The sequence below is a fragment of the Phlebotomus argentipes genome, unplaced genomic scaffold (genome assembly GCF_947086385.1).
Source record: "Phlebotomus argentipes unplaced genomic scaffold, Phlebotomus argentipes genome assembly scaffold_4, whole genome shotgun sequence".
Classification (NCBI taxonomy): Eukaryota; Metazoa; Arthropoda; class Insecta; order Diptera; family Psychodidae; genus Phlebotomus; species Phlebotomus argentipes.
This window is the reverse complement of record NW_026776174.1, coordinates 2,015,357-2,039,641: the sequence shown is the minus strand read 5'-3', so window position 1 is coordinate 2,039,641 and position 24,285 is coordinate 2,015,357. Positions and strand designations below refer to the sequence as shown.

Below are 24,285 nucleotides of genomic sequence, written 5' to 3'. Positions count from 1 at the left end.
AGCGATTTCAGGTACAACAATCGCATTTTGTGATGAAACAGAAAAGAAAAACTTTTTAACAAGGTTTTCTAAAGGATTCTTGAAGGCCAATGATCAATTAAAATGTTGTCTCAACTATAAAGCATGATAAGATCTAATTGCTTGAGGTGATAAAGTGATTGCAAAGATAGCGCTATAAGCTCAGAAGTTTACATAACAATCATACCCTGATAAAGACTACCCTTTATATTCCCTCTTCACTAAATACCATAATTATCAAGTCAGAAAATCATCTGATAAGGACTTAAGAGAACCAGAAGGTACATAAATCACGCTCAGTCTTTTGAAGAATTTTGACAAAAGTGGTTTCGCCATGGCGCCTCTCAAGTTGTATTACTACCCTCCATGCCCACCATATAGGGCAGTTCTCTTTGCCATTGAGAATCTCAAGATTGAGGTGGAGAAGATTCAGGTGGATCTGTCGAAGGAGGAGCAATTGAAACCTGAATTCCTTAAAATTAACCCTCAACATTGCTTGCCAACAATCGACGACGACGGATACATTATGTGGGAGTCTCGTGCGATTTTGGCATACTTGGTCAACTCAAGAGCTCCTGGCAGTTCATTCTATCCGCTGGATCCCAAGAAGAGAGGCCTAATTGATTCTCGATTGAGTCTGGATTCGAGCATTATGAACGCCTTGGGGAATATTATTGTAAGTTTTTCGTATATCATGTGATGAAATCAAAGTTCACGGAATAACTAAAACCTTCTTCCCAAGACTGGAATCTACTGTGGAGAGACAACAATTCCCCAGAATAAGAAGGACAAGGTTTACACTCTGCTGAACCACCTCAATAATTTCATTGAGGGCAAAAAGTACATCGCTGGCGACGAAATCACTATTGCTGACTTTGCATTTTTGTCCACTTTTTCCTCACTGAAGGTAAACTTATCAGATTTATCAATTGAATTATCATATAATCCTTCTATTCCGCCTCAGATTGTTGGTGCTAATGTTGCCAAGTACAAGAACTTGGTGGATTGGTACAAGAGATGCGAATCAGTACCTGGATTTGAGGAGAATGAGGAAAGAGCGAGAGCTCTGATTAAGTACATCTCAAGCAAAAGTGGATTCAAGGGAGAGCCGTGGGATCAATAGAACACTCTGTGCTGAATAAAACTTCTCCTGTACTCCGAGTCGTCGAATGCCTTGCCTCTTCACATGTTGGCTTCCAAGCAGGGGAAAACCATAGCAACGGGCTTTTCAAATGCCCCCTCCTTCCTCGCCAGCGTGTCTCACTTCTAGTAATGCGCAATAATTCCTTGCATTTACCCCTTGTGAATCGCCATAAGAACACTCTTTTCGCATGTGTGCGTGAAGAACACAAAAGACCGCGACGTTATTGGAACTGAATGGAGAGATGCGAGTTATATTCTTCTTCTTTAAAGACACTCATAAATATGGACTAAGCGGGCAGAAGAGCATCTCACTTCACCGAAATCTCAAGTCGCGCGGGGTTATCAGTTGAGCCAACGAAATTAAAATGCGCCACATTCATAGTCATAAAAATACTACTTTACCATGTGCCTTCTGTAAACATTACCAACTCTCTGATCTACCTACAACAATCAATTTACTGTTCCATTGACAATTATCGCGACAGAAGTGTGTCTTTCACGCCGAAGGCAAATGTATTTGCTAAATTGCCGGAAGAGTATATGAGAAACTCTTCATTGAACTGCTTGAGCCTCTGTTTCATCCTTTCCTTCTGTCTCAGTGTCTTCTTTCGCGGCGTATTTCTCAAGCACTTCGTCAATGTAGAGGAAAGGATTGATTTTGAATCGCTCCGCAGATGGGGCGGAAAACAGGAGAACCTTCGTGATGAATTTACCATCTCTCTTCGGTCGTACACTGTCGATATCTTTCAGCAGGCAGATTAGATTCTTCTCCAGATGATCAATGTCCATGTCGATCTGTAAAAGAGCTTTGCATCATCAATTTGGTCTGAGGATATTTTCTCAAGAAAATCCACTCACCGTTCCTATGGTGGAAGTGATCAGTGCAAAATCCAGCTGGTTCTCATCTCTCTTAGCTGAATATTCAATTCCGTTCTTGAAGTGTTGCACCATCGCCGGAATATCCACACCAAGAGATCCAGACTTTGGATTGGGGAACTTTTTCTTCATTAGACCTCGAAGAGTCACGAGTTCAGGGAGAATTTCCGGATGTGCCAGGACATAATTGTAGTCACTGAGCTGAATCTCTCCATTCTGCACATCTTTGATCAGTTCCGATCCACCAGCGTGATCGGCTCCAGCCTCCATGGCTTGCTTGGCATCTTCCCTGGTCTTTGTGAAGACAAGAATCTGCCTATTGGCTCCTTGATCGAAGCTGTGGTCAATCTTAACGATGCGATGGAAGTTCTCCAAAAACCGAGTCGACTTCTCCGCCACCATATTCAGTTCAATGTGCACTGTGAGTGGCGCATTTGGGACATTGTACATTGTCGGATGGTGGGTCTCCCGGTGGCACTCCACAGCCTCCCGGAACGGATACACCTTCCATCGGTAGAAGCGACTAACCCAAACATTGTCAGTCGGCAATTTCAGATAAAAATCATCGTAGTGCTTATTTATCTTGCTTTGTGGTAATCTGAAAGAACGAAAATTACGTGAAATTCCCAGGATACTGAGAGAAAACAGGGTAACTTCTTACTTGTCCTTCTTCCTCTGATTGTGCGGGATGAAACCCACTTTCTTCACTTCCACCTTCACTTTCTTCTTCCTCGCCTTTTCTCGGGTGCCTTTGCGCGCAGCCCATTCCACGGAAGACGTGTGAAGTGCGCTCGCAGCGGGGAAATTAGCTCTAACAGCAGTCCTTGTGAAAATCCTCAGCATTTTTCCTGCACACTTTTCGGAAAACTGTGTTGAGGTTATGGTGATCTCATCGATTTTCTCATCGACGCGCAATGCCGATTCCGGACTTCCGAATCTACTGTCAAACGAAAACAAAGCGTGGATCGAGAAATAACGCGTCGGTGCGTGCTCTTCTGTTTAGAAATTTGTGATATCTTCGCTAAAATCAAGTGGCACGGTGATATTGTTTGATCAGAGCCTCAGTTGAGATTTGCAGATTGACTTAATATAGAGTCAAGTGCCATGAACACCTGCGATATGATTGATAATCTCCAAGTCGCTTTTCGCGACATGCAGCGGCTTGTCGAGTCTTACAACTCTTTGGTAAAAATCTGAAATTTACTGCAATTACCCATTGATATAGCATTATGTTGGATCCCATATATTGCAGTTCCAATATTGGACAAATCAAGACCATTCATTGGTGAATTCCATCAATGCAAATGCGATGTATAATGACCTGAACAGCATTCTGAACGTTGTGAAGACTTTCAATACTGCCGGCTCTTTGATTTGCTTCACCAGCGTTTTGCCAACTAAAAACGAAGCCAACGAGACTGAAAACTGCAACAAAGCTGTGAATGAAGTCAAGATCATTAACGAACCATCGAATACTCTGCAAGATTATCAGACAAGAGAATTCAACTTCAGCAAAATTCTTCGTGAGTTTCATTTTCTTATCTCCCGATCTATCCAATCTCTTATTTCACAACTTCCGATCTTTGTGTTGGTGCAGTTGAGGAGGGCGATGCAGGGAAGTGTCTCATATCGTTTGTGGATGAGAACAAGGGACTGATCAACATGACTGTGGTTTCTCCGGAGAACCTGAAGATGTTTTCCAGTCTGGAGCAGGAATGCCTGAAGAACGGCGAGTATCAGTGGATTCCACCCTCGAATACCATCTTCGGCTACCATGACATCGCAAACAAGGCATTCTTCAGGGCTGTTTGTGTGAATAACAACCGCAAAGTAGGGAAAAGAATGAGATAGTAAGCATTGCAGAAGCAGTAATATTTTCCTTTAGTTTTCAGATGACAAAATTGACATCTTCCTCGTGGATTTTGGACAGTACGACAAAATCGACACCGTGGGACCTTTCTATAAGCTCTCTGGGAATTACAGCAGCATTCCAGCTCAGGCCAGAGTGGCCAAACTACTCAATGTCGATGGTTATCCCTTCGATGAATGGTCAGACAAACTGAGGACAGATGATCATTTCAATTTCAAAGTCGTTGAAGTGACGAAGTAAGAGAAAATTGTCTCTAATGTCTTTGTATTTTCTAAGATACACTCTGTTTTTCAGCAATATCATCTGCATTAATTTGATGACGGAGAAGACAAACAATCCCTCTGCTTTGGATGACAGTGATATTTTACTGCCATCCAATGATTTTGACTTGTCTGCGGAACTTCCACTGCCTCCACCTGCTTTCAGAAGCAGCAATAGTGGATCTTCGAGTATGAAAAGCGTGCCGCATAATGGCTGTGACTTCAAACATGAAGCTGAGGAGAACTTCATGTTCAACGACGATGAGGATGAGGAAGAGTTGACGGGGACGAGTAATGCCCTGAAGGCTGTCATGGGCTTCGTTCCGCGGGACGACAGAGACTACTGCCAGTTCTTCGACCCAAAGACTCTGAGCTGCTTCAAGGGGGCGCATTGTCGCAAAGTGCATCTGCCGCTGGATGAGAATGGAATCACTCAGGATACCCAAACGGTCAGAATGTCCATTGCAAGTCCCACAATGCCCACAGTGGGCGATGAGATCCAGGGATTCATCACGTGTGTGGTGAATCCAGAGATCTGCTATGCCCACTTCACCATTGGCGCTGTGCCGAAGCTGTTTCTGCTCAATGATCACATCAGCAGACTTGTGGAGGAGAATGCGCTGCAGCCCATCAATCACACACTGAACAAGTTTGATCTCGTGACGGCCTTCTACGATGGCCACTGGTACAGGGCTCAAGTGGTGGACTTCCCGGCTGGCCAGAAGTACCGCGTGCGCTACATGGACTACGGGAATACGGCAGAGGTGACGAAGAATGACTTGCGCAAGTGGTGCTCAGAGTATGATCACACGCCCTTCTTTGCGCATCGCGTGCGAATTGCTAACATTGCCACGATTGAGGGGAAAATCGTGGCGGCCACAAAGCATCTTCAGAAGGCACTCATGGGCGGCACTCAGCTGAATATGAACAAGATCACGATGAATGTGATGTGAGTGCGCTCTGGCAATGAACACACATCTCTTGTCTCTGGCTAATGCAGTTTCTCTCTTTGCAGATCTGTTGATCCAGAGATCAGGATGACTTTTATCGATGCTGATGGCTTCGATGTTGGCGAGAGCATGATTGCTCTCGAGTTAGTGAATCCACGACAAATTTAGACCAAAAATCTCACATTTTTTTTTACGTTATCAGTTAAATAATTCTTCGTTCAGCCATGAAATAAGTTCCTATCATGATTCATAGTATAGCGTACTGTTCATACAGAAGTTGACGGATCTTGAAGTATTCTTCCGACAGCGCGCCTTCGATGGACATCTTTCCAGTATCCAACTGAAATAATGTAACATTTTTATAACTATACAAACTTTCTTGAAGTAATTTAGTATACTTACTCTTTTGAGAGCAAGAGTGCCATTGCAGCACCACAAAACGCCGCCGGAGAACTCAGATGGGATGTTATTCTTCATGAGGACTTGTTTGAAGTCGGACAACTTCAGTTCGTTGATGAAGACGGACTCGTGAGAGGGAATATCTTCAGGACGCATTGGCTCCAGAGCGAGGACTTTGGACTCCTCGTTGGGGAATTCCACATCCATCTCCATGTCATTTGACTCGGTGAGGGCATCAATTTGCTGGTTGCGACACTTTATCTGAGCATCCACCCAGGCGACTTCGGCGTCTTTTCCCTTCTGAAAGCACAGCTGAGAGACCAGAGCTTCGGTCAGCTTGATCTGGTAGATGTGACTCTCTGTCGTGGCATCGATGACATCGCCGCGATTTGGCGTGAAGACTCTGGCACTGATGTTCTGCTCACAGTAGTTCGAGATCATTTCTGTGCTCGACTGCGAACCACGCACGATGATGACTCGCCTGGGACGCAGTTGAGAGAGAATCTTCAGCAGAGACTCCCCGTCAGATCGGCCCTCAAAGTCAATGAACTGAATTTGGGCATTGATCTCAATCAACTTGCGACTGCTGATGCACTTCGTGGGCTTCTCAATCTCCATCACCTCCTCAATGTCCTTCTCCTCCTTCTTCACATCATCCAACTTGTGCAGCATATTCTCCTTGTTGTCCTCACCAGGCTCAGCTCCCGAGTCGATGATCTTGTAATCGTCCAGTTGAATGATCTCACCGTAGTCGTCACACTTGATCTTGTCCTCGTGGAATGGGAACATCACATGCATTCGCTTGTTGGACTTGAAGAAACCCGTCGTCGAGCGTCCTTCAGGACGAATCACGATATCATGCTTCCCCGTGATTATGGCAATCTCAAGATCATCCTCCGAGTCTGAGCTCAGTTCATCCAATTCGCGATTCGGTATTAGCTTCGTCTTTGTCTTCTCGCCCTGAGTCCTGAGGAACTCCTCCAGTTCCGTGCCCTCGAGCTCCACTCGGCGCGACACATCCAACTCAATCTTCCTCCCATTCCCGCCATTGTCAATCAGATCACGCGCCAGAGTACCCGGAGACGTTCTGCTCGTGATGATTATGCTGTTGTTGGCATTGGCAGCCCACTGTACAAAGAGCTCCCTCGAATATCCGCTCTCCATGTCCGGGGAACTGGCCAAGACCACTTTTGGGCTGGGCACACTCGCCAACTCTGTGAGATTGTGACACAGCTTCAGGTGTCTGAATTGGAAGGGATTATTCCGAGCGCCCTCGAAGTTCTTCATCAATTTGTCACTCATCCACTCAATCTGGGACTTTGCAAATTCCACCACGTTGTAACTCACGTTGTTGAGAAGTGCCAGAGAGTAAGCCAGAAGGCCAGATTCCTTATTTTTCCACAAGTGATCCAACATGTAGGCCAATTCCAGCACTCTTCCAGCCGTGTCGACGGTGAGAAGCACGTTTCCATTATTCCTCAGAGTCTGCAGAATGTTGGTCATGAGTTTCTCATCTCTGGCTCTTGGTCTGGCCTGCTGGTAGCGCGCATTGTAGGCATCCGTGATGAACAGCGACGGACGCTGGAGCTTCTCCATCTCGCATCCGTTGAGATGCTTCTCTTTCTTGTGATTGAAGTCACACGCATAGACAATATCTTCCTCGCCCACCTTCACAATCTTCCAAATTGTGCCCCCGATCATGTGACCCGCCGGGAGAGGTGTTATGGTGATGCCATACCCTTTCCCCTTCATGGCCACACTCTGTGTGTACTTCAGCTGGATGATGCGATCAAAAGTCGTATCCACGTCGTCCAGGGAGAACAGATCGAAGTCGTACATGTTGTAATGGGACATGTAGAGGTCGTACATGAACATCTGACCCATCTTGTAGACTGGAATAGTGGCGTAGATGGGACAATTGAGTCCCAGCTTGCCCACAAGGTAGGGCAGAGCACCCAGATGATGCGGATCCGGATAGGACAGCAGAACTGCGTCGATTGTGTGGACATATCTGCAATTAAGCAATTCATTAGCACCTCAAGAGCCTCTAACGGCCTCCTAGAGCTCACCTCTTGATCTCCTTTATGAATTTCTGGTCAAATTTCTCATCCCAGCCACAATCAAGCAGTATCCTAACCTCATCCACTTGCAGCAGATAACATGGGGGAGATTCGTCCATCGCCCCCGATATTGTGTGCAGTTTTATAATGGATGTCATTGTGGATTAATTATTCTTCACTCTCATACAATTTTCAGGTCTATTTTCATGCTAAATTGCGGAGAAAAGCGCGTTTTTATCAATGTTTTGATCGGCTTCCCTCACTTCACTTTCACTGACAGAATTTCCGGAACCGGGTTTTCCCCTCCGTCACTTTTTGTGCCGTCTGTCAGTCGCGTGTTTTTGGTGGTCGGCGAAAGACGGAATTGCCAAAAATTGTGGAAATACGTGGAAAAAGTGCATTTTCACCTACAGTTTTAGTGTCTATCGATCACTTGTATTGCCTGCAAAGGAAATAAAGTGAAATGTTTGAGAACGAGGACGGTAATTGCATGAAAAATGGATTTTAAAATTTTGCATTGTGGCGTCACTGAATCCTCCATTGAAATCAAGCCTCTACTTCAATTTTCCACTTTCCTGGTGTTTCAGAGCAATACGAGGAGGAAGATGCGGAGGAAATTTCTCATGAGTTGTGGCAGGAAGCTTGTTGGATTGTGATCAACGCATATTTCGATGAGAAAGGTCTCGTTCGTCAGCAACTCGACAGCTTCGATGAATTCATTCAGGTTCGTCCCGGGAAAATTCAGTGATTGGCAATGTAATTTCACCGATATTTGATCAATTGCTATTTTGGGGGTTTTGTAGATGTCTGTCCAGAGGATCGTTGGAGATTCCCCAGCGATTGATCTTCAGGCTGAGGCTCAGCATACGTCCGGAGAAATTGAAACTCCGGTAAGTGTCACAAGTTGCAAATTGAGGGATTTTGTAGTGATTTTTCTTGTTTTTCCAGCCTCGCTTCCTTCTCAAATTTGACCAGATTTATCTGTCGAAACCAACTCACTGGGAGAAGGACGGCTCTCCTAGTCCCATGATGCCCAATGAGGCGCGTCTCCGGAATCTGACATACTCTGCTCCACTTTATGTCGACATCACGAAGACGAAGATCGTCGAGGGCCAAGATCCCATCGAGACGCAACACCAAAAGACATTCATTGGAAAGATTCCCATTATGTTGCGATCGACTTATTGTCTCCTCAGTCAGCTGACTGATCGTGACTTGACAGAGTTGAATGAATGTCCTCTGGATCCTGGCGGATATTTCATCATCAACGGCTCGGAGAAGGTGTTGATAGCCCAGGAGAAGATGGCCACAAACACTGTGTACGTGTTCAGTTTGAAAGATGGCAAGTACGCGTACAAGGCTGAGATTCGATCGTGTCTGGAGCACAGTTCTCGGCCCACTTCCACGCTCTGGGTGAACATGATGGCTCGCGGTGGACAGAGTATTAAGAAGTCGGCGATTGGACAGCGAATCATTGCCATTCTGCCGTACATTAAGCAGGAAATTCCGATCATGATAGTCTTCAGAGCGCTGGGATTCGTGGCAGATCGTGACATCTTGGAACACATCATCTACGACTTTGACGATCCGGAGATGATGGAGATGGTGAAGCCCTCGCTGGATGAGGCTTTCGTGGTTCAGGAGCAAAATGTGGCACTGAATTTCATTGGAGCCCGCGGTGCCAGACCGGGTGTGACGAAGGAGAAGCGTATAAAGTACGCCAAGGAGATTCTGCAGAAGGAAATGCTGCCACACGTTGGCGTCTCGGATTTCTGTGAGACGAAGAAGGCCTACTTCCTCGGCTACATGGTGCACCGACTGCTTCTCGCCGCACTGGGACGTCGTGAGCTCGATGATCGTGATCACTATGGGAACAAGCGCCTGGATTTGGCTGGTCCTCTGCTGGCGTTCCTCTTCAGGGGATTGTTTAAGAATCTCATGAAGGAGGTGAGAATGTATGCTCAGAAGTTCATCGATCGCGGGAAGGATTTCAATCTGGAGTTGGCTATCAAGACAAAGATCATCACTGATGGTCTGCGATATTCTCTGGCCACGGGCAATTGGGGTGATCAGAAGAAGGCACATCAGGCGCGTGCTGGAGTGTCTCAAGTGCTCAACAGACTCACTTTTGCCTCAACTTTGTCTCATTTGCGTCGTGTCAATTCTCCCATTGGACGCGATGGCAAATTGGCGAAGCCGCGTCAGCTGCACAACACTCTCTGGGGCATGATTTGTCCGGCAGAGACGCCCGAGGGGGCGGCTGTGGGTTTGGTGAAGAATCTCGCCCTCATGGCGTACATTTCCGTGGGATCACAGCCATCGCCGATCCTTGAGTTCTTGGAGGAGTGGTCAATGGAGAATCTTGAGGAGATCGCCCCGTCTGCCATTGCGGACGCCACGAAGATCTTCGTCAATGGTTGCTGGGTGGGAATCCATCGTGATCCTGAGCAACTGATGGCCACTCTGAGAAAACTCCGACGTCAGATGGACATTATCGTGTCCGAGGTGTCCATGATTCGGGACATTCGTGACAGAGAGATTCGAATCTACACAGATGCCGGACGCATCTGTCGGCCACTGCTGATTGTGGAGAATGGAAACCTGCTGCTGAAGAAGACACACACGGACATGCTGAAGGAGCGGGAGTACAACAACTATGGCTGGCAAGTGTTGGTGGCCAGCGGAGTGGTGGAGTATATTGACACATTGGAAGAGGAGACAGTTATGATCGCCATGTCTCCGTATGATCTCAAGCAGGACAAGGAGAATGCTTACTGCACGACCTATACACACTGTGAAATCCATCCGGCAATGATTCTGGGTGTTTGCGCCTCAATTATCCCTTTTCCGGATCACAATCAGAGTCCCAGGAACACCTATCAGAGCGCTATGGGGAAGCAAGCTATGGGTAAGTTGTCTTTTCCGCTGACTTCTTGGATTTGCTGTCTAATGATTTTGTGTCTTTCAAGGTGTTTACATTACAAACTTCCACGTGAGAATGGACACTCTGGCGCACGTGCTGTACTACCCAATGAAACCGCTCGTGACAACGAGATCCATGGAGTATTTGCGCTTCAGAGAGTTACCAGCTGGTATCAACTCAATCGTGGCCATTCTCTGCTACACTGGCTACAATCAGGAGGACAGTGTCATCCTCAATGCGTCCGCTGTGGAGAGAGGCTTCTTCAGGTCTGTCTTCTATCGCTCTTACAAGGATTCGGAGAACAAACGCATCGGCGATCAGGAGGAGCAGTTTGAGAAGCCGAATCGTCAGACGTGTCAGGGCATGAGGAATGCTCTGTATGACAAATTGGATGATGATGGCATTATTGCGCCAGGAATTCGTGTGTCTGGCGACGATGTGGTGATTGGGAAGACAATAACGCTGCCAGAGAATGACGATGAGTTGGATGGGACGACAAAGAGGTTCAGAAAGAGGGACGCCTCGACATTCTTGAGGAACTCTGAAACGGGAATTGTGGATCAGGTGATGCTGACGCTCAACAGTGAAGGCTACAAGTTCTGCAAGATCCGCGTGAGATCGGTGAGAATCCCACAGATTGGGGACAAATTCGCCTCCAGGCATGGACAGAAGGGAACGTGTGGTATTCAGTATCGACAGGAGGATATGCCGTTCACGTGTGAGGGAATTACGCCTGATATCATCATCAATCCTCACGCCATTCCATCCCGTATGACAATTGGGCACTTGATTGAGTGTCTGCAGGGGAAGTTGGGCTCCAACAAGGGTGAAATTGGCGATGCCACACCCTTCAACGATGCCGTGAACGTGCAGAAGATCTCCACGTTCCTCCAGGAGTACGGATACCACTTGCGTGGCAACGAGGTGATGTACAATGGGCACACCGGCAGGAAGATCAACGCCCAGGTGTTCCTGGGACCGACTTACTATCAGCGTCTGAAGCACATGGTGGACGACAAGATTCACTCACGTGCCCGTGGACCCGTGCAGATCCTCGTGCGACAGCCCATGGAGGGCAGAGCTCGTGACGGAGGTCTTCGTTTCGGAGAGATGGAGCGTGACTGTCAGATTGCTCACGGGGCGGCACAGTTCCTCCGCGAGAGGCTGTTCGAGGTGTCAGATCCCTACAGGATTCACGTGTGCAACTTCTGTGGCTTGATTGCCATTGCTAATCTGCGGAACAACACGTTCGAGTGCAAAGGATGCAAGAACAAGACACAGGTAAGATGTGTGAATTAGGCGCAATCTAAGGGAAAAGTTGCTGAAAGTTGATGTTTTTCTTTTCAGATCTCCCAAGTGAGACTTCCGTATGCCGCAAAACTGCTGTTTCAGGAGCTCATGGCGATGAATATCGCTCCACGACTGATGGTCGTTTAACTTCCTTCAATCTTCTTTTTTTCTTGGCAGAATACTAGATTTTCAAATACACAAATGACTTGAAAATATCTAATTTCCAAGAGTTTCTGGTTTATTAGCTAATCTCTCCATCCTTCCTTCTGCTTCACTTCGCTTCTTTGGGCTTCTCATCCACATGATCCAGGTTCGAAGCATCCCCGCCGACGCGTTCAATGTGGGCTTCCATGTAGAGATCTTTGTCGGAACTCATATGTCCAGGGATGTTTTTTGAGATCTTCGTGTCTCTGTCCACCTTCCATTTGTGCTGCCAATAGCGGACTTCCTCCATCGACATGCCCGAGACTTTCAGGATGGACAGCGACACAACGCCACCCACAGTTCCAAGAAGACAGCCCGCAAATCCTCCCGCCATCATCCCTCGAAGACCGAGATTCATCTTGTAAAGGGCGCCAGCGGTGAGTCCAGCCAGTGAGTACTCAAAAATGGTGGATTTCCCACGGTAGACCGAAAACATGGTGATGAAGCCTCTGGAAAAGGGTATTTCTAGAGTAATACACTCGTGCTCAATGCCTTCCGGACACTCACACGTATGTGGTTGAGAACAGTCCCAGTCGCCAACCCCATCGCCACGCGCCCTTGGCGAAATTTGTGGTCACTTCGTTCTGGAGCTGCTTCTTCGCGTCCCAGTGTGAGGTGAAACTTGTGGCATCATTCCTCTCCATGAAGTCCAAATATGCCTTCCGGGAGCGAATGAAGCCCCCATAGAGAACCCCAATGAACAATCCTGTGAGGCCGGCTTGCTTGATAGACTGTAGTTCCGGTGATATATATTCGTCAGCGCTGGATAAACAACCGGCAATAGAAAATCATCAATAAAGTCACGGGAATCATTAGGAAAATTACTTACTCTAGTGAAAACATCGTACGGAGACGATCCATCCCGGTATCATCTTCCACAGTTCTGGTGAGAAAATCCTTAGCGGTTTTAGATTCTTTCACTTCATCCTGCTTTTCAAACGCCACCGGCAGGAAACCCATTATTGAGATGTATTTCACTCTAGATCTCAGCATCTTTCACGTTTTATTCCAGGGAATGGAGGCAGAAAATGCAAAGAAAAATTCTCCTGCATGGAAATGAGGTTATGCAACTGAGGAAGGGGAAATTCAGCAATCACGGAGACAAATCAGGTTTGAGTCTTCGCTACAAGAAATGTTGCTGAATTCAATTGTTTATTGCACTCAGAAAAATGGAAAACTGCACACACAAAATATAATAATTCGACGAATTTATTATTCCTGTTTTTTTATATGATAATAACTTGAGTGTTGAAAATATTGCAGCACACTTTAGTATTGATTACCTGTAAATATTTTTAAAATGTAAATTCCACTTCTTCGAATATAACTCAAAATTAAATGTTGATATTGTATAATTGTCTCCCACTTTGAAAATATTCCACTCTTTCGCCGCGGCCGCGTGCTTTGGCCAGCGAGAGTGGGATATGGAGGTGTCTCAAGAGAGGGGTTTTCTCTTTAAAAGCCCTGGTGATTTGTCTTGAGCGCTTTAGTACAACGAGAGAAAATCCCCAGTGAAAGCTCCGCTCAAGATGATGAGGAAAGTGGTTTTGGTGTTGTCTTTTGTGGTGTCGCTGACGATTGGTCTGCCGGATGGCGCTCCGCCAGACACGTGCGTGAAGAATAATCGGCCAAATCACGGAAAAACCACGTCTCAGCCCATCCACACGCTTCCATATCAAGTGGTCGCCAGTGCGAACACATACGCACCAGGAAACACCATCCACGGTACGCAGGAAGACTTTCCGAAGGACTTTACCAGTGAAACACGATATAGCTTAAATTGAATCGCTTGGCAAAGTGTGTTGTGTGAATTTTGGGAAGTTTTCTCTGAGGAATCGTTAGCAAGTTTTTAAGAGTGATAATGTGTTAAAAAATTTAAATAATTTTTCGGTTTCATCTGCCCTCAGTGACCATTTCCGGTGGAGATGTGTTCCGCGGCTTCTTCCTGCAAGCGCGCGACGCCCAGACGAATGAGTGGATTGGTGAGTGGCAGCAGAGCGCCAACACGCAGACCATTCCCGAGTGCAGTGCCATCACGCACGCCGACCCGAAGGACAAAGTCCAGGCGACTCTGATCTGGCAGGCGCCCGCCGACAAGCAGGGACAGGTTTACTTCACGTGAGTGTCGAAAGCTCTCAATTACAGCCCCTCCGAGAATTAGCATAATTCGTGCGGTTGCAGCGCAAATGTGTCACTTTATGCAATGAAACTTTCAACGAGATAAGCCCACTGGCAACCAGTCGCACCGCGAGTTGGCCGCCAATCCCTCTCTTTGGCGCTTTTCTGGCCATTCGCCGCGCGCGAATTGCAAAAGAGCCGGCTCAATAAAAACGTGCGCGCTTCTGTGAGAGACTCTGTGTCGGCTTTCGGACGCCAAAAACGTTAAAGCGTGAATTTTAATTGCTACCTCAAACACCTCAATTGGCAATCCATGAGCCACTTTTCCACCATGGCAGTTCTTTCATATATTGAACACACGCGATTTTCGATGGCAAAAACGCGCAAATTGCTTGAATGTCAGCTGTGGTATTGTGCAAGACAAAAGATCATCAATTAAAGATTCCCGGGAAATTTACTATTTGTCCAGCAATTATCGCTATTAAAGAATTTGTTGTTCCAATCTATTCTTTGCATTGAACACAATCTTGCAAAAACTTGGAAAACATAGATTTTAAAAGTTCAACAATTAAATACTAATTTATTATGTAACGAAGATAAACATATGAGTATTTCCTGAATTTTCTCATGTTAAGTTCAGATATTTTATCGTATTTTGGGGGAAAAACCATCAAATTTTACTTTTATCGGTTGCATATTCCGGATCGAGATTTGCTTTTCAAAGTCAATTACATAAGGATGAGTGAAAGACAAGTAAGAGCGATGATCCATCGGCAAAATCGATGATCACGCAATGTAGAGAAATTCAAAATCATTGTCGATTCTGTAACACAGCCACAAGCTAACCTTTCACTTTCTTCGGAGCACACTTCTGTTGGCGCTTTTGGCAGTGGAAATTGCCACAGAATCTCCGATATTCGATTCGCTGCACTTCAGATGGCGTCGAAGGTGAATAAACTCGACGCCCAATTTCATTGATGTGGCCAATAAGTCAACAAAAAAGCACCGATTGCCTCTGATTTGCTTATCAGCGAATCAATCTCGCTGGATTTCACACTGCATGAGGCAATTCCTCAAGATAATTAGACAGTGTGTTTCGTGGAGGAAAACGATATGCTCGTGAGGAGTAGATATATTGGCAATATACTCGTTTTTTCGGTGTGTCGCAATGCTCCTCATGAGTGGCTCTTTGTGGGGCGTGTTATGAAATTGTATATCTTAATATGTGTCTCTCTCTCTCTTGCCAGGCTTAAGAACTGCGCGCGCTGGTTATTATAATTTTACATTTGTATCATTTGTATGCTTTCAGTGGGGCCGTGGTGAAGGATTATGGCACATATTGGACCGACATCATCGCCCAAATTCCCGTCTACCAGCACTAGTTGTTACAACAAATGTACGCCAAACTTGTGAATATTACAGAGGAAGAAAAGGCACACGGGGGCGCGTGAATGAAATTGTTTTATCGTCTCTCCAATATTTTCTCATTTTTTCTTTCTGTATGCGTTTCTCTTACCTTTTTGCACACTATGTGTGGGCGTCAAATGAAATTCAATTCACTGAGAGAAGGAATAAATATAAGAAGGGATTGCCTGTACGAATTTTTCAATCTCTTTCTTCTCCCACTCCAATCTGTTCCTCTGAAGCACACCTTTTCCCTTCCTCAAATCTACATTCCTCAACATATATTGCACTTGTGTACATCTACATATATAGGGTTAGTGAAAAATCAACCAATTCTCCATCAATATTTCATCATATTGATTCCGCCAATGAGTTTTAGTGCAGAACACGCGCGTGCTATTCGATAGATAAATGGAAAAGTCTCAGTCAATCTCAGAAGTGAAACGTATAATGAGACATTTTGACGATTCTTATTATGCAATGAGAAAAAATTATTCATAACCATCAGAAAGTGGTAAAAAAGTGAAGGATTAATCTTACATATTGTATGAATGGTAAATTAATAAAGGAATAAACTTATAAGAAAAAAATGTGTTATTTTGACATTTTCACAACAGTTCACTTCATTTCCGCACTGTGAGCATAAATTTGATAAAACATATTAAATTTGACACAATATGTGTTTTAATTTTAAGCTGTAATAACATTTTTTGATTGTTATTAGCTATTTGTTTTAAACCTATAATTAGAATACATAGGTAAATATATTAATTCATTTCTCGTGCTGATTGTTCACCACACACACAAATATTTAATGTTTGCGTAATTATTCACAATTGATTCGAAATTGTTTTCTATTTTGCATTTGAATTGATGTTTATCAGGATAAATGAGGAGATTTTAACTAAATGGGATATTTTATGAAGCATTTCAGTCGCATTAACTTCACAAATGTTCTCATTTCATATTCCTCTTCTTCATAGAGTCAACTCAGGTTTGTGATAAAACCCTTGTCTCCGTGTAAATATGCCCATATGCCGCTTATTTCAATCCTTCTCGTTTCCTTGCCAAGAGAGCCGCTATCTCCATCACCGTATGAATAAATTCATCTCTGAGGCGGTAGTTAACACGATCTAAGGAATTTGCAAGTTTCGACGTGGCTACAATACATATTGCGCGCAGCATGCAAATTCTCCTCGTGCCACCACATGTCAATAGTTGATGATACAATATCCATATCACTGCATCCCCCAAAGTGGGTCACCCCATCAATTAGGCGCACCTCCCCTGCCTTTCTTATGCCGCACGTCTTCACGTTGCCGGCATACGGAATTGGGCGCATAGAAATGCCAGTGATGGATTTGCAATGGTGTTGCATTCGGTGACCCTTGACTTTCGTGCTGGAGTGCTGATTTTCAGATTTGTGGAGTGGGTGAAATATGTCTCTGTGACTTGTCGATGGAACTGTGCAATTTTCCACGGAATTTCATCAAAGGGACGGGCGATCTGGCCACCCGAGCTATTTGGCCCGAGAGTGCATGGCAAATGAGGTAAGGTGGATGGATTGGGGCTGGCGATGGGGTTCTTTGCACCCCAACTGGTGAGTCTTTATGCGCCCTCCCCACTGGGGCCGAAGTGTGAGGCATGGCGACGCCGGGGTGGGAAAGGGCGCCTGCGTGCTTCGGGCGAATTCTCTGCAGTATTTTTGCCTAGTGTGTCTTGTGTGCTCCACATCGAGAGCCTCTCTGAACAGTTCCATCCACTGCTCGGATTGCCACAGACACGCGCGCGGCACTCAGCGAGGCACCCTCAAGTGATCCCTACCTGAGAGGCCAGAAAAAGGGTGGTCCGAATTACAGCTGATTCGCGGGGTGGATGTGATCGGGAACCGTGCTCTTTGTCTCCCCCTCGGTGTTTCCTTCCGCCTCAGTGTTTGGTGTTGCGTCGCGCAAAGCGTGAGTCCATCTTTCCGTTGGAGAAGATTAAGCCGCGGTGTAACGGCAATAAAAGCTCCTCTGCATCGGTGCAGAGTACACAAAGGCGAAAATCCACCCCAATCCATCAGTGCTCGCAGTGTTGGTGATTGTGTGTGAAGAAATTCACCGTTCTGTCCTCATTTCACCTGACCTGAGACTCCCCATGTGAGGAGTCGCGGTGGTTTCCCAGTGAAAATTACACTTTTTTTGCGTGTATTTGTGGGCAGAAAAGAAACCTAAGCGTGGTGACTCAGTGATTGAAGTTTGTATGAAAGTCCCAGTTTGTGCTGCCACCTCAACTTATCGCCTCACCCCCTGAAAGACCACATGGAAGCGCCAAAATGTGATATAGTGTCGGATTCCTGGAAAAACATCAAGAAGGTGAATTTATCCACGCTAAAAGCATTTTATTTGAGACGATTTTGTCAAGTATATTTCACGTTATTTCATCACGGAAAGTGTGACGAATTTAGTGTGTAACGGGACAAAAATTGCTATTATTTTATATGATGAAAGAAATTACAGAACCGCACATAAATTTTATACCAACCACGAACTTTTGAGGCCCACCCCAAGCCCCCAACACACACTGGCATTGTCGGCATGTTCGTGATTGCCAAACTAAACAAAGGAAAAGTTGTGTTTAAGTAAATGCAGATATATATTTTTTGCGCTCATACAGCTTTATTGATTCAGTGATACACTATTCATATTTTGAAAATAAATAGCTATAGCTTGTGTTTGGGTTGTTCCAAATGAAGGTGGGGTGTACTTTTACACATAAGAATTTGCTCAATTAATAGAAGACGAAGGATTTATCTGATTTTTCTCCTAGTGTGGTGAAAAAATAACAGTGTTACCTTGAATCAAGGGAAAACTTTTTCAAAACGTGCACAAAGATGATTAACCGAAAACACGACTCAAATAATATGTAATGTACATTAATGAGACCGCAAACTCTCTCAGCGACCCACATTTACCCACCCTGCACTCCACTTTCCTTTGTTGTGTGTCCTCAACAGCTCAAAATGCATAAACATTGAGTCACTGGTGAAGGAAAATGTGTATACTCAGTGTGTCCGCTTTAAGGGAAGGAAAATTAAATGTTATGTCTTGTCGCTGAATTAATTTTATCGTATCAATGGAAAAATCAATTTGACATGCAAACACTCCTCCGCACTCAATTTAATATCATTTGCATATAACCGTATGAGGTTTTTAGTCCAAATTATCCCTCCCCAGACTGAATGTCTTCGTTACACAGTGAAGAAAAAAAGCTGGGAATAGAAACTTTCCAACAGAATTGGGGCTGATTCAAGGGCTGATTTGCTTAAGAGATGTGAAGTGACGGTGGGAATAAAGAAAATTGCTTTTGAGAATTTAATGTAAATTTTTTACTGAGATAATTTTCATATTCGTTTAAGATATATCCATATTTGTAAATATAAGCAGAACTCATTGGAAACATTTTTTGCAAACTATAATCTCTCTTGGGGAGAATATCTCAAGAAATTCCCTTGAGATGAACTTCTTGACTAGTTCACAAATATCACAAAATATCACAATTCGCCCTAACTAATTCTCTTCTGTGTCTCGAGGGATGTTGCTTTTCAAAGGCTTCGTCAAAAGCTTCAAGTTCTCAATGCGAAATCGATGAAAGAACTCCCATAAAATAAATGACTTCATATTCACATAAAAAAAACAACCCGTGGAAATGATCTCTTTCAACTCTGGAAATAATTTATACAAGAAATTCTTTTTGAAATACTGTGAAAATTATTATTTTTCAAATCATTGTTAAACTTTTATTATTCAATTTCAAAGAAATCAATCCAAGTCAGTATGTTAGCTCTATATTATCCTGAATTCTCCCCACATTTATTCACATCTCTGAAATAAGACATCAAGCTTAAATTGAATTTTTGTCAAGTAAGAGAAGACATCTCGGAGGAGAGCATATTCGCTCTGCTCTCACGAAGAATCATTTATAATCAACTTTTCACCCATTTTCAGCCCCAATCATTCCATTTCAGATTTATTGAGCGACGCCAATCGTCTCGAAAATTCCCAAGAAGCTTTCTTCAGGGATTTTCACACACTCAGCAACCGCTATAAACTTAAGGGATTGTTTATCTTTTTAGAAAAGGCCTGCGAGACATGGCGAGGACAGGAAACGGAAGTCACGAAATATATTGCTTTTTTTCCACAATCCCGTCCCGAATCCCATCGTGAGAGCTTGAGTGATTGTGTGTGGGTTTAAGAGAACATGATTAGTGATTTTAGAACCACTCATTTTCACTGTGAACACTCACATGTTATATATGTGCATTTGTATGCCTCCACACAGAATGGAAATGACATCTCATGCTCGACATTCAGCGTGTTTGTATCATAATTAAGGTGGATCAACAGATTGGTGTTTCTATTTACTGCATGACTCTTGCCAAAATTTCTCATCACGTCACACTCTACCAACTGAAACAGGCCACAAATCAAAGAGTGGGAAAGCTCCCTAAAAAATATCACAGAAACTTTACAAGTGATCAAAGCACAATAAATCACTGGAAACAATGGCAATTTCGAGTTCACTTCTATTGGAATACCATTAATCTTCAAGTTGATTTCTTGTGTGGAAATTTGAGAAGAGGAAAATCATTTTGATTGCATTGAATCTCAGTTCAAAGAGTCGGTTATGCAAAGGAAAATGTACGTGGGAAGAGGTCGATATGACAGGAAATTGAACCATTGGTATTCATAGAATTTAGTGCATTCTGACAAAGGCTAATAAGTGTCAGAATAACGAATTATTTCACGTTAAATCTGCATTTTGAATTTAAATTTTTAAATTGGAATTTGCATATTTTGTGATAGATATTGCAAAATACATTGAAATTGAGCTGAATCACATTAGTTTTGATTGCATTAGTTAGGCAGAATAACTGTTCGAATCGATAATTTGTGAAATGTTTCTTCAAACCGCATAAAGATTGCATTGAGAATTTCAAATTGGTTCTATATATCTATTTTTTCTTAATATAAAATAATAAATAATAGTGCAACCATGACTATATACTTTAATAGTTTAAGATGTGGTACAAATATTGAGTTGCAAACTCAAAAACCATACAACTGAAACAGAAATATGCATACAAGAATAAATTTGTAACTTCTACTGCATATTTCAAGTGTGGGCGAAAATGTTACAGCAAAAACTATAAAATATGCAGAGTTACATGAGGATTTGGTGGCAGAATGTAAGCAGAATACAGGGTGGATATTGACTATACCAGAAGGCTGGTGTTGCGTTGCAAAAATGAAAATCAATTTGAAAACTAAATGTGTAACTGCATGTGAAATTTTAATAGGTGTATCGTGATTTTGTGTCATTTTAACATTCGGGGGGGTGAATTATTAAAGAGACCAAATAATTGTGGGGTAAATACACGTCAACACCATCATAGGCCAAATCAGCATATCCAATCTAGGGCCCCTGACGCCACATTGAACAGAACTCTTTAGCAGAAAGGCAACTGCAAATGAAATTTTGTCTGCCGCTGAACAGTCATTTAAACTGCATTTACTTTTCATTTGAGAGAGTGTAATTGCTTGATTCTATGGATAATTCTACGAAATTAACACTAACCACCAGGCGCCTCCGCTGGCAAAAGCTCAAATTAAAGCCCAATCGGTCCGACTGAACTCTTTGTTATTAGAGAATAATCTCCTAATGACAGTGCCAATGACAAAAGTCAACCAAAGTTCATGTGTAATTGAATTGAATGTATTTGCCTTGCAGACTCAGCATTTTGGAGTTCAGCGTGATGGATGAGGACTTGGAGACGGCAGTATGAGGAATTTTGGGGCTTCGACGCCCCACGAGTTTAACGCCAGTCGACCCCAGCATGTTATGCCACAACCACCCTCGAGACCAATGAGATTCCCATCTGATCGCCTTCGCAGTGTCCTCCTGATCGCCTCCCTGGCCATCCTTCTGGCCATCGACGGCGCCAAGGGGGACAATGACAACGGTGGGGACCTTCTGAATGGATATAGCTTGGGACCAGAAATCACAACAACGGAGTTTGGTGAGTGAAGACATTTCCCGAATAGCCACAGAAGTCGCAATAAAACCATTCGTGCTATAAAATGTACATAATTGCGGAGAAATATTTGAAACGAATGTCTGGAAGATTGAGGTCATGTCGCTTATGCTACGCGAACTCAATATGCATAAGTTTTTCTATAAAAATTATCTCGAGAATTTAATAACGTGATGTCGGTGCTAAAATCGAGGGGTGTTTTAATATCTCTTCATTAAGTGAAGTTTCTGCCATGGTTTCTCTGCAAAATTGTTCATTATAGAACATTTACAACTTTTCTGCGGTAAAAATAGTCTCATACTTAACTGCCTTCCATCCTTTCTTGGGTGTTTAAAATAATATTTCTATATATTTGATATATGTACATCTATGCACTTTAATGAAGATGGAGACGAAATTCAATTATTTGAAGAAAACATAACATTTTTCCTCCACTGTAGAATGGTGTAACTTGAAACTATGTGAAATACGATTTAGTATTTTTGTATAAAACTATTTCTCAGTTTTCTTTGTCTAACACATTCACTGTTTTTGTCATGCGAAACAGCGAGAGCTCTGGAGGAGAATTGGATATGTTATTTTCTTGAGAAAATCAATAAACATCATCTAGAATCGTGCATCCTCAGGCGATGCATCGTCTCTCGTACATGTTTCTATTTTATTTTGGATAGTAGAATATCAAATTTTCACAAAATACCCTAATCTAATATATCAATTCATAATCATTTTCCCAGAAGTTTAATGGGAAATCGACAAGAGGCGACAATAGAGCTATAAAGCGAATAATATTCATATCAAATGCATTAAGTGCGCGCTTAAAAGCTTTAGGAGCGCCTCCAGAGCTTTCATAAGTTTTTGGCGAGTCAAGAGAATTTACTCGACATCAGATAAGGTGGTGTCTCTTTGTTTCGGAAGCCACTGCATAAGGTGGTTCCATTTAAATTTCCCTATCATGATATTAATTTCCGCTGCTGCCAAGCTCAATCCACTGGCAATTTTCATGCATCTTGAGTGCCTTTCTCTTCAGAATTTCGCTTCCTACAATGCCTACTTGTGGAGTTTTTGTAAGTTTATAAATGCAAAAGCTTTGCCAATTCACAGAAATTGATGAGGTGTGAAAATTTTTGCACCTTATCTCGTGACCATTATTTTAATATGCAAAACCCTAGTGAAGCATAAATATTTCAAGATCACCACCATAGGATTTCCTTTTCGCAGTTCTCTTATTGGAGGGCCTCCTTGTGGCATTTTTGACTAGCTTCCTGCTGAATGGCCATTCATAATCCCGTGGCCAATGCGGTCGCCATACTTTCCCCTCTGTCATCTAAACTTTCCGCGAATTTATAGGGTGAGTGCGGATTCGCTTCTCGTGTATCCCTGCATAATGGCTCAACTTGGCATTGTGCCATATTTCAGTATTTTTGCACTTCTCCCCGTCTCTCCAGCAGTCTACGTCAGAGGGGAAGTAAAAGCTCGCGGAGAATTGCGGTGAACCGTCATTGTAGAACTCCTTTTCAGACACATTTCCACATATCTTATAGTCATGAGATCACTCAGCAGCTCTCACTGAGTCCTTATCAGAGATTTCATGTTTCTCCACGTGATGTTGAATAAATTTTTCACCTTCTCACCTGTTCTGGACTTCATTTGAGAATGCGATTTCAAGAGGGAAATATACATTCCGACATGAATTTCATGAGGCGCCTGATTACCAGGCCATATCGCGATGGAATCATTTAGATGAATGTATGGTGTGACCACGAGCGCCAAAAAGCACACGAACCCCAAAAGAGGGAGGTGCAGAAATGAATTAATCCACATGAAGAAGCGATAATGTGACCAAGCGAGAGCAATTTTATGAGTTGAGTCAGCAATATTTATAGCATCTGCAATTGGATGGTGGTTTTTCGAAACACCCACGCACTTTAGTAAGTTACGCGGTGACTTTGAAACTCTGGACAAGAAAGCTAACAACAGTTCTTCATCTTTATTCTACATTTAAGAATTTTATGAATATATGATGTTTCGCATTAAATGTTCTTGTGCAGAGCTGAAATTGTTCATTTATTTAAATTTAATTAAATAAATTCAGTCACAAGAGTATCTGTATTTCCACCGAAAATGGAATCATGCCAAAACTGCACGCATGTTTTCTGATGCGCTGTGTGAGAGAATACACATATCACATTGTCTTACGTGGCCTTCGCGTTGAGTGGTAAACAAGAAAGGAAGCAGCGAAAGTGCAAATGCTCAATGATTTATTGCAAATTGCTTCCCGTTCGCGGATAATTTGACCCCAGTGGAGGCGCCTGGTGGGAAAAGGTACCGTCAACTTTGTAATTTATCGCCCAGGGCGCGGTGCCGGAGAGTGAATTTTTGAAACTAAGAACACCCGCATAAGAGAGCCCCATACGCAAATGATAAGATTACACACGGCAAGCTCAAGTTGAAGTCGAGGCCCAGGCTTAATTATAAATAAATATGAAGTTGTAAGGCAAGTTGAATTTGTGGGATGTTTAAATTGAAATTACAATGCTTACATGTGGGAAGTAATGTATATATAGTGAACAGCTCGGGCGCAAAGGCGGGGTGTCTTTTTGGCCTGGAGGAGGGCCACCCAACTGACAAATGTGGCACAATTCCAGCCAGAGTTATTCTCCGTGTACAAATCAAGAGAAGTGGATGGTGTAATTT

The 24,285-nt window shown here is 43.6% G+C and overlaps 8 protein-coding genes across 10 annotated transcripts in view; 5 read left to right on the top strand and 3 right to left on the bottom strand.

The window, feature by feature from the left end:
* Positions 1–352: 352 nt before the first annotated feature.
* On the top strand, positions 353–1,264 carry LOC132257837 (glutathione S-transferase 1-1-like). Its single transcript, XM_059754876.1, has 3 exons — positions 353–694; positions 761–925; positions 983–1,264. Exons 1-3 carry the CDS (start codon positions 353–355, stop codon positions 1,139–1,141), a joined length of 666 nt encoding a protein of 221 aa, XP_059610859.1. The 3' UTR covers positions 1,142–1,264.
* Positions 1,265–1,599: 335 nt separating this feature from the next.
* Positions 1,600–2,916, bottom strand: LOC132257598 (large ribosomal subunit protein uL1). The gene is made up of 3 exons (XM_059754572.1): positions 2,699–2,916; positions 2,020–2,635; positions 1,600–1,956 (listed from the first exon to the last, which is right to left on the bottom strand). The coding sequence occupies exons 1-3, from the start codon at positions 2,878–2,880 to the stop codon at positions 1,714–1,716; spliced, it is 1,041 nt and encodes a 346-aa protein (XP_059610555.1). The 5' UTR covers positions 2,881–2,916; the 3' UTR covers positions 1,600–1,713.
* Positions 2,917–3,002: 86 nt separating this feature from the next.
* LOC132258935 (uncharacterized) lies at positions 3,003–5,297 on the top strand. The gene is made up of 6 exons (XM_059756492.1): positions 3,003–3,222; positions 3,290–3,560; positions 3,635–3,867; positions 3,923–4,143; positions 4,202–5,116; positions 5,183–5,297. The coding sequence occupies exons 1-6, from the start codon at positions 3,142–3,144 to the stop codon at positions 5,283–5,285; spliced, it is 1,824 nt and encodes a 607-aa protein (XP_059612475.1). The 5' UTR covers positions 3,003–3,141; the 3' UTR covers positions 5,286–5,297.
* On the bottom strand, positions 5,258–7,867 carry LOC132258934 (probable cleavage and polyadenylation specificity factor subunit 2). Its single transcript, XM_059756491.1, has 3 exons — positions 7,586–7,867; positions 5,520–7,527; positions 5,258–5,457 (listed from the first exon to the last, which is right to left on the bottom strand). The coding sequence occupies exons 1-3, from the start codon at positions 7,732–7,734 to the stop codon at positions 5,365–5,367; spliced, it is 2,250 nt and encodes a 749-aa protein (XP_059612474.1). The 5' UTR covers positions 7,735–7,867; the 3' UTR covers positions 5,258–5,364.
* Positions 7,868–7,904: 37 nt separating this feature from the next.
* Positions 7,905–11,994, top strand: LOC132258933 (DNA-directed RNA polymerase II subunit RPB2). Its single transcript, XM_059756490.1, has 6 exons — positions 7,905–8,058; positions 8,164–8,300; positions 8,380–8,466; positions 8,525–10,484; positions 10,546–11,780; positions 11,847–11,994. Exons 1-6 carry the CDS (start codon positions 8,040–8,042, stop codon positions 11,934–11,936), a joined length of 3,528 nt encoding a protein of 1,175 aa, XP_059612473.1. The 5' UTR covers positions 7,905–8,039; the 3' UTR covers positions 11,937–11,994.
* On the bottom strand, positions 11,974–13,136 carry LOC132258936 (RPII140-upstream gene protein). The gene is made up of 3 exons (XM_059756493.1): positions 12,823–13,136; positions 12,501–12,755; positions 11,974–12,442 (listed from the first exon to the last, which is right to left on the bottom strand). The coding sequence occupies exons 1-3, from the start codon at positions 12,984–12,986 to the stop codon at positions 12,061–12,063; spliced, it is 801 nt and encodes a 266-aa protein (XP_059612476.1). The 5' UTR covers positions 12,987–13,136; the 3' UTR covers positions 11,974–12,060.
* Positions 13,137–13,507: 371 nt separating this feature from the next.
* Positions 13,508–16,081, top strand: LOC132257845 (putative defense protein 3). The gene is made up of 3 exons (XM_059754884.1): positions 13,508–13,718; positions 13,901–14,111; positions 15,421–16,081. The coding sequence occupies exons 1-3, from the start codon at positions 13,523–13,525 to the stop codon at positions 15,491–15,493; spliced, it is 480 nt and encodes a 159-aa protein (XP_059610867.1). The 5' UTR covers positions 13,508–13,522; the 3' UTR covers positions 15,494–16,081.
* A 1,237-nt stretch (positions 16,082–17,318) lies between these two features.
* LOC132258659 (uncharacterized) overlaps positions 17,319–24,285 on the top strand; it is a 38,525-nt gene continuing 31,558 nt past the window's right edge. The window contains exons 1-2 of one of the 3 annotated variants that reach the window (XR_009468284.1): positions 17,319–17,872; positions 21,288–21,576. Coding sequence is in view for 2 of the 3 variants with exons in the window: in XM_059756057.1 (XP_059612040.1) it covers positions 21,339–21,576 (238 nt within the window). In the remaining variant the exon portion in view is untranslated. The remainder of the gene's footprint in view (positions 17,873–21,287; positions 21,577–24,285) is intronic. The other 2 variants (XM_059756057.1, XM_059756058.1) reach the window with 2 other exon arrangements.

Bases quoted from the DNA above. Each gene is read 5' to 3' on its own strand.
- LOC132257837 (XM_059754876.1), top strand. From the start codon at position 353: ATGGCGCCTCTCAAGTTGTATTACTACCCTCCATGCCCACCATATAGG. The intron at 695-760 runs GTAAGTTTTTCG...CTTCTTCCCAAG, and splicing joins ACGCCTTGGGGAATATTATT to ACTGGAATCTACTGTGGAGA. The intron at 926-982 runs GTAAACTTATCA...ATTCCGCCTCAG, and splicing joins CCACTTTTTCCTCACTGAAG to ATTGTTGGTGCTAATGTTGC.
- LOC132257598 (XM_059754572.1), bottom strand. From the start codon at position 2,880: ATGCTGAGGATTTTCACAAGGACTGCTGTTAGAGCTAATTTCCCCGCT. The intron at 2,636-2,698 runs GTAAGAAGTTAC...TCGTTCTTTCAG, and splicing joins AATCAGAGGAAGAAGGACAA to ATTACCACAAAGCAAGATAA. The intron at 1,957-2,019 runs GTGAGTGGATTT...GCTCTTTTACAG, and splicing joins TCACTTCCACCATAGGAACG to ATCGACATGGACATTGATCA.
- LOC132258935 (XM_059756492.1), top strand. From the start codon at position 3,142: ATGAACACCTGCGATATGATTGATAATCTCCAAGTCGCTTTTCGCGAC. The intron at 3,223-3,289 runs GTAAAAATCTGA...CATATATTGCAG, and splicing joins TCGAGTCTTACAACTCTTTG to TTCCAATATTGGACAAATCA. The intron at 5,117-5,182 runs GTGAGTGCGCTC...CTCTCTTTGCAG, and splicing joins AAGATCACGATGAATGTGAT to ATCTGTTGATCCAGAGATCA.
- LOC132258934 (XM_059756491.1), bottom strand. From the start codon at position 7,734: ATGACATCCATTATAAAACTGCACACAATATCGGGGGCGATGGACGAA. The intron at 7,528-7,585 runs GTGAGCTCTAGG...GCTTAATTGCAG, and splicing joins TTCATAAAGGAGATCAAGAG to ATATGTCCACACAATCGACG. The intron at 5,458-5,519 runs GTAAGTATACTA...ACATTATTTCAG, and splicing joins GCACTCTTGCTCTCAAAAGA to TTGGATACTGGAAAGATGTC.
- LOC132258933 (XM_059756490.1), top strand. The intron at 8,467-8,524 runs GTAAGTGTCACA...TTGTTTTTCCAG, and splicing joins CCGGAGAAATTGAAACTCCG to CCTCGCTTCCTTCTCAAATT. The intron at 11,781-11,846 runs GTAAGATGTGTG...TTTTCTTTTCAG, and splicing joins GATGCAAGAACAAGACACAG to ATCTCCCAAGTGAGACTTCC.
- LOC132258936 (XM_059756493.1), bottom strand. From the start codon at position 12,986: ATGCTGAGATCTAGAGTGAAATACATCTCAATAATGGGTTTCCTGCCG. The intron at 12,756-12,822 runs GTAAGTAATTTT...TTGTTTATCCAG, and splicing joins CGTACGATGTTTTCACTAGA to CGCTGACGAATATATATCAC. The intron at 12,443-12,500 runs GTGAGTGTCCGG...ACCCTTTTCCAG, and splicing joins CTGTTCTCAACCACATACGT to AGGCTTCATCACCATGTTTT.
- LOC132257845 (XM_059754884.1), top strand. From the start codon at position 13,523: ATGATGAGGAAAGTGGTTTTGGTGTTGTCTTTTGTGGTGTCGCTGACG. The intron at 13,719-13,900 runs GTACGCAGGAAG...ATCTGCCCTCAG, and splicing joins ACCAGGAAACACCATCCACG to TGACCATTTCCGGTGGAGAT. The intron at 14,112-15,420 runs GTGAGTGTCGAA...GTATGCTTTCAG, and splicing joins CAGGGACAGGTTTACTTCAC to TGGGGCCGTGGTGAAGGATT.